Below are 12,734 nucleotides of genomic sequence, written 5' to 3' on the forward strand. Positions count from 1 at the left end.
GTAGTGGGATAGGGTGATAGTTTATGAGTTTCCACATGAGCAAGAACTGCTCCCAGGTTAGGTGCCTGCCCTGCTGTGGAAACATAAAACCTTGGTAATCTGCCCAACCCACCTGGTTGCTGGTTACAGACATCGCTGCTTCAGAGCAGAGTCCCCAGCAGTGTGGATACAGTGACTTTGCAACAATGATAATGTATGAATTTGGCCTAGTTCATATTATTTTTTAAAAGCTTGTATGTAGTCTGGTGAATTTGTTTCCCCATAGTGAAAAAAATCATTGGCAGTAAACTCATACGCAGATGGTTTGAGGAGCAGGGGGAGGACAGCAACAGAAATTGTTCACAAAAGACTAAAATCCGAGTGCAGGATAAAAGCCAATCCCATATGTGTGCGTTCACTCAAGTCCTGTTCCAAGAAATACATTTTTGTTTGTGTCTTTATATGGAAGTGATAATCTTCATTGTTAAATTCATTTACATCTCATTTGATATACCCTACTTATAAAAAGGAACATGAGAATATTGGTCATTCTTTGTGGGGTGATCAATTTGTCATTACAATCAGAATGTTAATCGGGTTCAATTCCAGAAAGCTTAATCAAATTGAAACAAAACCAACACTGAAACAATGTATTAATGAAGAGGGAATTGTGGGGTCAGGGTGAAGAGGGACCTTATTGGGAAGCCCTGACTCAAGAGAACACAGAAGAGTTGCCCAGCCTGCACTCCACATCTAAACCTATTGCAATTCTCCATATCCTTGTGAGACTAGGGTGGGTTAGACCTCCTTCCACAACTGAAGAAAACATTCATGTGAAGTCCAGTGTTTGTTCTTTTTTCATGGTGGATGAATAGTCTGTCTTTGGATGATATGAAGCAGGAGAATGGGGAACCCGTATCCCTCGAGATGATGGAGGCATCAACCCCAGCTAGCAAGGCCAGTGGTCAGGGAAGATGGGAGTTGTAGTCCAGGAACACAGATTAGCCATTCCTGACTATAAAGCAATATGCCTGGGAGGGGAGCTTTCTTCAAGATCTTGCTCGGTTGCCAAATCTCTGTTGAATTACAAGTACCTATTCGGGCCTCTGCATTTGCTCAACAGATAGCACCTTGTGAAATGCTTGCTGCTGTAATTGGCTACTTTTGGAATCTGCTCCCCCTGCTTCTGTCCTGGACGCTTTCTCATTCTTCCATCGCCATTCCCGAAGCATGGTGTCTGAAGTGAACCAGAGCAGGATTGCAAATACCATATTTTTCGCCCTATAGGGCGCATCGGCCCATAGGGCGCACTTATTTTGGGGGGGGGAATAAAGGGGGGAAAAGTTATTCCCCCCCCCCAGCCCCAAAGAGCAAAGAAGCCATGACAGCGAGCGGGATGGATCCCGCTAGCTGTCCTGGCTTCGTTTTTTGCCTCGGGGCTGGCGGTCCGGGAGCGAAGGCGAGGTTGCGCTCAACCTCGCCATCGCTCCCGGAGCTTGCGGGGCTGGGGGCGGGGGAAGCCTGAGCTTCCCCTGACCCCAGCCCCCAGAACGGGTCTGGGAGTGATGGCGAGGTTGCGCACCCTTGCCATCGCTCCCGGAGCTTGCTTGCAGGGCTCCCAAGGCTTGCGGATAGCTTCCTGAAGCCTGGAGAGCGAGAGGGGTCGCTGCACACCGATGCCTCTCGCTCTCCAGGCTTCAGCGAAAGCCTGCATTCGCCCCATAGGACGCACACACATTTCCCCTTCATTTTTGGAGGGGAAAAAGTGTGTCCTATAGGGCAAAAAATATGGTAACTGCTACTGAAGGAAGCAGACTCAAGTGCTTACACTTCTTGTGTACTGCTTGCTCCATACAATAGTTGGGCAGCGCTCATATCTTTTATCACAACTGCCTGATCCAAGTGCAAAGCCGGAATAAAGGGCTTCAATCTATTACGGGTGGAAGGAAAGTTTGCATTCCTAGGTTTATGGCCGCCTATTCTTCTGTGGATTGCTGTGGTGGTTTCATGGGCCCTCCACCCAGCTGTCAGTAGATCACTGAGAGGCTGCCTTCTCACTGGTTCCTTCTGTCTTTACACCTGTCCTGGGCTTTGGCTTCTATCCTAGCTGGCAAATGTATAGGTTTCCTTCTTACATGATGCACAGGAGTTCAGTCTCTCTGTCCGCAGACTGTTGTTTTTCCCCCTTTCCAGTCTGCAGAAAAACCCCTTAGCCTGCATTTTCACACAAATTGCCATGTTACTAAGACTATTGGGTTGCAGAGAAAGGGGAAATGGTCAGTGTCACAAATAGGATGGATTCTGTAGTTAAGGCTAGCCTCAGCTGAGCTGAACGATCTCTTTCCACCTATTAACTATCTCTCAGAAATGTTAGAAACACCCAAGAACTAAAGGTTCAGAGCAGGAGCGTTGGATGCAACTAGTTAACATATTAACTTCTGGTAACTTTTTAAAACAGGCTATTCCTAGTACTTCCCATGTTGCCAACAACATGAGTACAACCCTCTTGCCTGCTCCAACAGCAGCTGCTCTGGGAAGTGTGGAAACGGTTCAGGGACCAAGTTCTGGTAATGCAACATCGTCAAGTAACATCAAATCCTCTAATGCCGCTGTAAAATTGGCTGAAAGCAAAGTAAGTGTAACGGTGGAAGCCAGCGCAGATAGCTCGAAGAAAGACCAGGCAAGTTCAAAGCCAAGAGCAACGTGCATAATTCTGCAATGCTAAAATTGGAGAGAAATAATTATTTACCCTAAGGAAATGGAGAGGATGTCATCTTTCACCTTCCATTTATATCATCTTTTTAGCTTCCTAAGAAATCATAAGGTTTCTTCTGGGGGGGGGGGGGAATTATAGACTGACCTTGCAAATAAATTCATTCCACCTCATTAGAGATGTCAAATATTTGGAAATGTTGAAGCCGTGGGAAAACTTACCAATTTGAAGGGGGGGGCGGGATGCAAAGGGTGGGAGCAGTATATATACAATAGTCAAACCTGAACTTGTTTACTGTTTTAACAACATAAAACAGATTTCTTTGAAACTTGAAATATAATACTGTCTTATTTGGTTCTAGATTCAGATAGGTAGCCATGTTGGTCTGACGCAGTAGAAATATATATTTTAAATCAAAAAAATGTCCAGTATCACCTTAGGGACCAACTAAGTTTGTTCTTGGTATGAGCTTTCGTGTGCATGCACACTTCTTCAGATACTATATACAGATACTGAAGAAGTGTGCATGCACACGAAAGCTCATACCAAGGACTAACGTAGCTGGTCTCTAAGCTGCTACTGGACTGTGTGTGTGTGTGTGTGTATGTGTGTGTGTGTGTGTGTGTGTGTGTGTGTATATATATATATATATATATATATGTATATCTATGAAATTTAAAACTATAAACACCTCAGTTTTGTACAAACAAAACTGCAAACATACCCAGTTGTAGTCCACTTTCTTCTGTGGGTCTTGATTAAAGTTCTCTTCTCACCCAGATTATTTCTGTGAGGCTTTTGCTTCTGACCTTTGTATTCCTCATCAAGGCAGGGCAGCAACTTGCTTGTTTTTCAGTTGGTAGCAATTAAAGTAGACTGTTTCAAGGGAGAGGTGAAAAGATTGACCACAAAGGAGGCACCAGATCAAAAGGACAGGTGAATCTGGATGCTTCTGGTATCTCCATTCTAGACCATAGGTGACCAGAAGAAGGCAAGCAACAATTCACAAGCAACAAGGTCTTGAATACTCCTCTCAGAAAGGTGGTAGCACCCTCTGGGTGCAGAAGTGCCTCTTGGATTTGATTGTTGTAGACTTTCTCAAGTCAAAAAATAAAATCTTTGAACAATATTTAAAGCTTTCTCAGAGTTCCCCCATAGCGAAAAGTTTTCCATTGGGCTTTCTTTTTCCTGGCCTTCACATCTATACTACCCAATCCATACAAGGGCTAGTTATTTTTTGATTAAAAGAGGACCGGAAGATCCAAATGTTGTGAAAGGTTCCTTGCCTGGTTGCTTAAAAGCAGCTGTTTTTTGGTGGCTGTTTACAAGCCTTGTAGACCGATAGCAATGCTTTATTGAACTCGCCTGTCTGATAATCCTTAGATTAAAACTAGAGGTTGCAATGGTATGTTTGCATTGGTACACATCTTAAAAGCAAAAGTAGCCATGTTGGTCCTTTAAAAAACAAAGAAACCCTAAAATCCTTAGTTGAGCAATAGTTTTTGGGACCAACCAAAGTATCACAAAATTGGGGCAAGCTTTCCCGTTCTCCAGAACTGTTCTTCATCTTACATGGTTATTTAAAAAATGCTGGTTGTGTGCCTTTTTCCTAAGTGTAACACTCTTTATCCTAATTTTTCTAGAAACTGCAAATTCAAGAAAGAGCTGCGCAAGAAGTGAAGCTGGCTATTAAGCCTTTCTATCAAAATAAAGATATTACTAAAGAAGAATATAAAGAAATTGTGAGAAAAGCTGTAGATAAAGTAAGTGATACACTATTAATACCAGGCAGCATTTAGCAGTCTGCATTCTTCTAACCTTGAAACCTGTTGAACAGAGGAGGCAGAGGTGAGGCCAAGTGACAGGCTTATTGCTCTGGAGAATAGTTCACACAGGGGTTTGTTAACGGAGGTGAAATAAGTAGTTATAATTTAAGCTAGTCTCATTGTGCAATCTTGAACAATTCTTAGTGAACATGATAATAGGCTGTGGAGAGAGTGCGGACTCAATATTTTATTCAGCTTGTAGTGTCTCTCTCCCCCCCCCCCCGCCCCAACTGAAACCTTTATTGCCAGCCTGCTTTAGAACATAAAAAAATTGTTCTTGCTTAACTGATGGCCATTAGCAGTCAGGGTGGAGTTGGGGATATTTTCCTACTCCTCTGGGAAACTAGAAAGGCGTGATGAAGCTTACTCCCCACCAGATACGCCTTACAAGGGTAGTTTATTGAGATTGTATGTCCCAGTAATTATTTGCTTTTGGTGTGATATTAAGTGGTGTGGTTGGTGCCAGTTAACTTAATGGTTGTGTGTTCTATTTTCATGTAGGTCTGTCATAGCAAGAGTGGGGAAGTTAATTCTGCAAAAGTGGCTAATTTGGTAAAAGCTTATGTGGACAAATACAAACATTCGCGGAAGAAAAATCCAGACGAGGCAGCTTTTGCGGAAAGGAAATGAGCGCAGGCTGGAATATGCCATCGAGATGTCTGCAAAGTGCAATTTTGACATGGACTATTAACTAAAAATAGTGGGTTGAAATATGATTTTGATAAAATTATTTTTCGATATAGTGTATAATGTTTTGTTATAAATAAATATAGATCAATGCTGCAACTTCTTTATCCTTTTTGGAAAGGATATGTAAAGAGAAACTAAAAGGAATAAAGGAGAGTGCCCCTCTTTTTAGTAATATACAATTGTGTTGAATGCCACATGTACAGCATTTTGGTTCAAACAGTAGTGTATAAACACAGATGTTTGTCAAAATACAGTGACTTGGACAGATATGTACAATATATGTAAATCAGTCAGGGGAAAAATTCAAGGCAGATTTTTCTTTAATCCTCCTGCCAGTGCCCCCCCCTTTCAATTCCAATTAAATAAAGTGTTTTGCCTTGATTTACAGGCTCAAAATGTGTGTTTAAAAAGCACACTCTTTGTGAATGGAACAACTCACAAAAAAATCTACAGAAGTAAAATTTGTTGCCCAGAAATTTGGGCATCATTTTCCTATTGTAACACCAAATAAAGGCTATGCTGCTTGTTGTTTTGTGGCTTTTTAGTTCTTGTTTTGAGTTGTTAGATGAAATAAAAGTTCTAAAAGGCATGGTGCAGGCAACCAAAACCACTGCTTCATCCTCAAACTAGTTTTGGGAAATGACCTTTGAGTCCTCCTGTGAGTTTAAAAGATATTCTGTGCTTGATTTTTGTATATGGGCCCTAATTGCCTTCATTTTGTCTTTTTATCTCCCATCACCTTGAGGAAAAACGTTCTGCTTGCTATTAGAGGTGGATTATGTAACCAATAGCCTTAGTCAACACTACCTGTGGCATACTGTCAGTTTTGGTCTACTGTAAGCAGCTGCTTGTAGTAGGCATGAGAAGTAAAAGCCAAATATAACAAAAATTGTGTCATGACGAAGGCTGCATAATAGTTTGCCATGCTCTTTCCATTCTGACCTCCCACTAGTATACTGCATGAGGCCTAGTCTTTTATTTGAGTTGATCTTTAAAGTATTACACGATGCATGGTGGTGAAGGTAGTGCAATTGCTAGATAGGGCATTAGTAAGCATAATGCACTTCTACCTGAAATGGCTTGGTTGGACTTGGCATTGATTTTTCCAAAGTGTAGAGAAGTTACCACTGGCTCCTTCAGCAGAAATGAAGAGTTAAGGAAACTAAAGGGGCCTTGGTTTAAGAATGCTTTGAAGCCAAGTGCTATTATAGTGCAGTTAATCCTCCCAGGGTTTCATGCTAGCGGCTGTGGTGTGTACCACATGTGGCACACAGCTGATGATTCAAACCATTTAGCCATGTGTTCCTGAGAGCCGTCCCACTGGTGGCAAACTAAGGAAAACCCAGGGCTGAGTGTGAAAGAAATATGGAGCACAGCTGTGTAAAGAGCTAGTTCACTTTATTTTTCAGACAAGGACTTGTTTGCCTGTATTTTGTGTGTAACTAAAGATAATATTTATCTTGTGGAATCTTTTTAGTGTGAATATTTCCCCTTCCTTTTTTTAAAAAACCAGTCAAACACTATGCTGTAGAGTTTGTGTTAGACTAGTAGATATTCCAATGATCTTTCAGCCCAGACTGGCTAGCACTTTTTGGAGGAGAAAAAATCATCTCCTGTAGCAAATTGTACCCTACCATTTATGTAATCACACCGTATGTGTTTATGCTTACTACATTCTCTCAGTTATTGAAGATGGGGTGGGAGTGCATATCTCTCTGCTGTATACCGGCCTGCTGCAAATGTAACGTTGCCTGATATTGGTTGAGCTCAACTTTCGCTTCTCTCCACCTCTTTCCCCCTCCAGACTTGAAGGCTTCCCATTTTGCAGTGCTAATGAGGTTCCATTTGGTATGCACCAAATACATTGCTAAATGTGATTTGCTTCCAACCAGAGATTTGAAACCTCCTCCTAACCATGGCTAGCTAACTTGGTGTAGATATAACAATAGCCAGAGTTAGTTGCTGGGAAGAAGAAGGAGGGTTAGGAAGGAGGGAAAGTCAGAGCCTGAGGCATTGCCAGCTTTAACAATGGTAGAGAGACTGCACGACGTTATCTGCACTGAGCCATATCGTTCTCTCAGGAACTGTTTTTCTTAAGAGTAACTTCATGGCATGAAGGTTTGATACGCCTTCCACATACTTAGGGAATCTGTTTAATATTTCTGTTCTAATACTCCTGGTAGCACAACAGAGGCAGAGTTACGGCGAACCCTGTATTTACTGTTATTTCCAGTCCCAATGAAGAATATTGACTAGTGTTCAGCCTCCATCTGCGTCAGGGCTGATGAACCTGTGGCCCTTCACAGATTGTTGGACTACAAGTCCCATTGCCCCTTACCATTGGCCATGCTGCCTGGGCCGAACGGGAGTTGTCGTCCAATATCTGGAGAGTCAAGTTCCCCTGCCCTGGTTTACACCAATATTTAAAAACTGCATCTCAAGATATAAAGGTAAAGGTACCCCTGCCCGTACAGGCCAGTCTTGACAGACTCTAGGGTTGTGCGCTCATCTCTATAGGCCGGGAGCCAGCGCTGTCCGCAGACACTTCCGGGTCACGTGGCCAGCGTGACAAGCTGCATCTGGCGAGCCAGCGCAGCACATGGAACACCGTTTACCTTCCCGCTGGTAAGCAGTCCCTATTTATCTACTTGCACCCGGGGGTGCTTTTGAACTGCTAGGTTGGCAGGCGCTGGGACCGAACGACGGGAGCGCACCCCGCCGCGAGGATTCGAACTGCCGACCATGCGATCGGCAAGTCCTAGGCGCTGAGGTTTTACCCACAGCGCCACCCGCGTCCCTTATCTCAAGATATGCAGGCCTTTAAATTATGTGTTCAAAAATGCCAAGCATCACCTATATAGGTATTCTGATCCCACAAGATCAGAATGGGATTGGACTAGATGACCCAACCCAACATCTATGTGATTCTAAAAAAGTACTCATCAGTTGGATTAGGCACTGTATGTGCAGATGGGTGTTGTGTGGCTTCAGAGTGTATCCCGTGGCTGGATGAGCAACTGGAACCATAGCTCTGATTGTTGTGTTAGTGCTCTAAGCATTTATGGTGCCAGTCACTTGGTTGACTGCAGGCAAACTGACTGCATCTGGCCTCGCCCACCCACCAGTGACTGGTGTGCCGATGCTGAAATGAAGTGCTACTTACCCACTGGTGTGAAGCGCATGCATAACTGGAATGGGCCTGCCGATTCTCTTGCTTGGACAAATCAGCCGGGCTTGCTTTCATCTGAAGACACTTGAGAAAACATGTGCTCTTAGATACACGGGCATTTCTTTGTTACATTAAGGCTGCAATCCTACACACACTTACAGGGGAGTAAGGCCTATTGAACTAATTCAGAAAGAGCTTGAGTGGAGATGCGTAGGGCCAGCCTTCAAGAGAGAGTTGTGTAGGCCTGTAGCTGCTGACTGATATCTTGTTAATCTCTTGGTGTTGTCGTTTTTCAAGAGTTTCAATAATGCAGAAGCAAACCCAGTGGACTGAAATTACTGTGAGAAAATTGGTAAGATTATGAAATTGTATTAAGGGGGAGCGGCAGGTGCACTGAGCACTCCATCCAGTCTTTCCGTGTGCATGTGGCTTAAATATGTCTTTTTCTTTTTTTACAAAAATAAAAACAAACAAACCGAGAGCACAGTGGCTGATTTAAGTCCAGGCTGTGTGATGTCTGTAGCATAAGGCTGGAATAAAAGTCTACTGAAACAATATTCTAAAGAGTTTTATGTAGTTCAGAATATTTTCTAATAAATTCTTTTGACTAAGTGGAAGGAGTCTGGCTCTTTTTAACCTGTGTTGGTATTTCCAAATACTTTCCTGGTATCAATGTCAAGTTGACCATTTGGTAGTCATCTTTTCCCTGCATTTCGAATATGCAGACAATGTTTGACTGCCTCCAGTCTGCATGGTCAAATATAGACAGAGGCTCTGATACTACACCTGCAAACTTAGGGGCAGCTCCTCATGCCCTGGAGATTTGAGTTCATTTAAAGTAGCTAGGTGTTCCCTTACTACCTCTTTTCCTATCTTGGGCTGGAGCTGCCTCCTTAGATCATTTATTCTGTTACGACCAGGTTGGACATCACTTTTCTTTTGGGTGAAGACAGAGGCAAAGTAGGTGTTGAGCAATTGTATACTGTTCCTTTGTAATTTCCCCTTCCATTTATTGCACATGCCCTTAAATCTCAGCTCATCGGTAAGCTTTTTATGCAGCTACACTGGTTTCTTTAGATGCCTCCAACTTTTCTTTCTTGTTGGAATTGTCTGCATTTGTGCCTTCAATATTTCACCTTTAAGATTAAACTCCCATCCATCTTCGACTCCCTTCTCTTTTGAGTGTTTCTGATCATGGGATCTCCATGGATTCTCACCCAGTGGATCCTTAAGCTTTTTTCTAATCAGTCCTCTTCAAGTCCAGAGTACATGGTGATCAGGCTGGGTGATCCTTTTTGTAACATAGCTGCTAAAAAGTCTCAGTCTGTTGGCTGTCTCTAGCTGAAAGTGCTTAAACCTGAACAGCAATTAATAGGTGTATGGAGAGAATTTTTTTATTGCTATTGTTGTTTCCCAATTCAAACTGCTACCTAACATACGTTCACACAGGTCCTTATGCTGCCTTCTGTGGAAAAGTTATTTCAGCTTCTACAACTTGTATGTTATATAGCCTCACTTATATAATGCTGGCTTTCAGCTGCTAAGCATATACACACACACAAACACGTTGAACGAGCTTAAAAAAATGGTGTGGAAATTGTCTAATCTTTTGAAATATCCTAAGAATAATTAAGTATGTGCAGCAATAAAAGGCTTTAGATATACTTTTGCCTTCTCTTCACTACTTTCTTCACTGGGTTATAGCATAACAGTTTACATTACACTTTGAAGTAAAATATAATTTATTAAGCACGCTTCTGAAGATTCAGGAATTTAGTTGCTGAGGTGTGACTTCAGACAGAAATAATACTCTATAAAGTTCCACCTGCCATATACAATCTTTGCAAAGTAAGACAAGTATCTAAAATGTATTATTCAGTAAGAGTAAAATACAAGTGGGAACTTGGAGGAAATGGAACATATTTTAAGCATTGATTGGGCTGTTACGAACTGCTCTTTGCGATATAAGTTTGTGTACAATACACTGTTCTCTGTATTTGAAAACAATAATGCCATGTCCAAGTAACACTTAAATTCACTTCAACAGATATAAAAGGAAAATTACATACTGTTTAGAACAGAGGTTTGAAAACTGACTGAATTCATGGTTGAATACAGGAGATGACACACCTTATCACACTGAATTGTTTTTAAATTGCATTTTTAGTGCTTTTGTTTCTTGTATTTTCTTGTATTCCAATTTGAATTCTATGGAATTACAGTGGCTTTGGCAGCCAGAGCAATCATGAAGTCCCGTCCCCCCCGGCCCGGCAATTTTCAAGTGGTTCATGAGGGGGAAAGCTCAGGGGCCACTCCTTTAGGAAATAGAATTAAAAGGGTGCTCACCAATAAGAGAGATTACTGGGTGGGTGGCGGGTTATTGGATGCTCTGCTAAAAGAACAGTGTGCCTTACATTGTGACAACACATCACAACTTTGGCCTACCTGAAGGTTAGCTGAGCAATACTGACACACAGGAATTGAACTGCCTGCATCAGAAAAGACAGTGTTTTAGGACTCTAAAGTGCTGTACTGCACAGAGGCAAGGGTATATACCAACTTTGAGTTGAGGCTACAGGGAAAGCTGCTTAACTCAGCCTCATGCAGAGTCCACTGGCAGAGTTCACAATAGTTTCCCTCCTCAACTCCTAGGATTTCCCATGCATCTTCCACTTAACGTCTCACAGCAAACAAGAAAGTACAATTTTTATGGCAGGGTGGTGGGGGGGGGGGGAAGGAGGTGAGGTTTGTCGCACAAGACCTCTCACCCAACTGTAGCTGCACAACCTGCATTTGCCAGTATGTGACTGAATCTTACCTGGAAACAGTTGACGGTCTGGAAGCGCCCTAAATAAGAAGCAAATGCAGCAAGGAGTTTTGATGAACAACGACGTTGTGTGGAAGCTGCATGCATGAGGAGCCGCGATCCTGCAATGAACACACAAGGAAGCACTCCAGTTGCTGAGAGGGACTGACGTAGCAGCAGAAAAGCCCCTTTAAAAAGTCATATAAATAAGGGAGAGCAAAATAAGAGAAGGAACACAGATCAAAACATCACACATATTGGGAAAGAAGAGTGGGAAGGAAATAAGGTACTGGCCGTTAGAAAACTCTGGATAATAGTGTTGAAGCTCGGGTAGCAGCAGTTCTTGAAAGTTGGGAAATAAACGGTAAGGAACTACAGTTGAAAGATACAAAAGTAAGTGCAAAAATAGAGAATCTGTGAGGGGGGGGGGAGAATACAGTTGCCGAGCTGCAGTACTTAGCGATTTAGAAGAGACAGAATAAATTGTGGTGATTTAGAAAAAAATAGAATTTGTGAGGAAAGCAGGGGGAAGAACTTGTTATAGTTTTTAAAAGGTGTTAATTATATGTGCACACATACAAACACTCACATCTCTAACTCAATGCAATGAGGGTGAGCCAGTAGGTTAGTGTTAAATATAAGTTTAACAACAACTGCCCCCTCTTTAGACCTGAAATAGGTCTCCAAATAGGTCTTCAAATATGTTGGTTTCATGTGCACAGAAACCTCCCTGCAGTCAGAAACACTTAGGTGATCTCTTAGGTGTTACCAATAATGGTTGTTACCTCATGAGGGGGGAAAGCGGGGAAAAGGGCTGTTTTGTTGCCCTCAGACTTGTGGAGAGTGAATTTGGGTAGTGAGGAGGCTCTTGTAGTCAAGGAGCTTCCTCATGGCAGTTTATAATGCTTTTTCTAGGTTTCTAAATAACACAGGGAGCCTTTCACTGCATGTTTTCTTCAGCCCTGTAATGAGCGCCTGAAGAATCATCAGAGGAAAACAACATATTATTTTTATAGCACAATAAGGTTTGGGCAAGTTTTCCGAAGAAGCTGTACTCGAGGCAGGCCACTAAACTACGAATAAAACAAATTTATTAAAATGTGGACAGTTCACACGCTAATTTGACTAACAGCATTCTGGAATAAAAGTCTTACTGTTTGCTGGAAGGGGGGGAGGGAATAATTGGTCCAGGGGCACATTTATGAGGAGAATGTTCCAGAATCTTCTGAGCGCCATAGCCGAGGTCTCAGACACCTCAGCACAGGAGGTGAACTATGCCTGAGGTAGCTGTTCAAAGGCTCCTTGAGGCTTTAAAACTTTAAATGGCCTCAAATTGAACTCATAAATGGGACAGCAATGATGCTTGTAACTGAATAAAGTATGAACTACTGGCCTTATGCAGCGGCCAATTCCTAGACCAACTGAAGTGTCTGGAGGGTTTTCATGGGCAGCCCCAGGTGGAACACTCAACCAAAACCCGGTCTGAAAGTTATTAGGCCATGAATAACTGAGGCTTCATTTTGATTTCTCAGGCAAGCGCACAGCTTACTA

At 42.5% G+C, this 12,734-nt stretch overlaps 1 protein-coding gene and 1 long non-coding RNA gene across 4 annotated transcripts in view; one reads left to right on the forward strand and one right to left on the reverse strand.

Annotated features, from left to right (window-relative positions):
- SCAF11 (SR-related CTD associated factor 11) overlaps nucleotides 1-8,989 on the forward strand; it is a 32,144-nt gene extending 23,155 nt beyond the window's left edge. Inside the window, exons 13-16 of one of the 3 annotated variants that reach the window (XM_081211409.1) lie at nucleotides 2,438-2,659; nucleotides 4,336-4,455; nucleotides 5,020-7,658; nucleotides 8,025-8,989. In XM_081211409.1, the coding sequence (XP_081067535.1) occupies nucleotides 2,438-2,659; nucleotides 4,336-4,455; nucleotides 5,020-5,148 (471 nt within the window). In that variant the 3' untranslated portion in view covers nucleotides 5,149-7,658; nucleotides 8,025-8,989. Of the gene's footprint in view, nucleotides 1-2,437; nucleotides 2,660-4,335; nucleotides 4,456-5,019; nucleotides 7,659-8,024 lie in introns of those variants that run through there. The other 2 variants (XM_081211410.1, XM_081211411.1) reach the window with 2 other exon arrangements.
- On the reverse strand, nucleotides 8,368-11,315 carry LOC308596650. Its single transcript, XR_014012605.1, has 2 exons — nucleotides 11,196-11,315; nucleotides 8,368-8,461 (listed from the first exon to the last, which is right to left on the reverse strand). It is a non-coding gene; the product is annotated as an uncharacterized lncRNA (long non-coding RNA).
- Nucleotides 11,316-12,734: the final 1,419 nt, after the last annotated feature.

Source organism: Podarcis bocagei (assembly GCF_964188305.1).
Source record: "Podarcis bocagei genome assembly, chromosome: 10".
Lineage (NCBI taxonomy): Eukaryota > Metazoa > Chordata > Lepidosauria > Squamata > Lacertidae > Podarcis > Podarcis bocagei.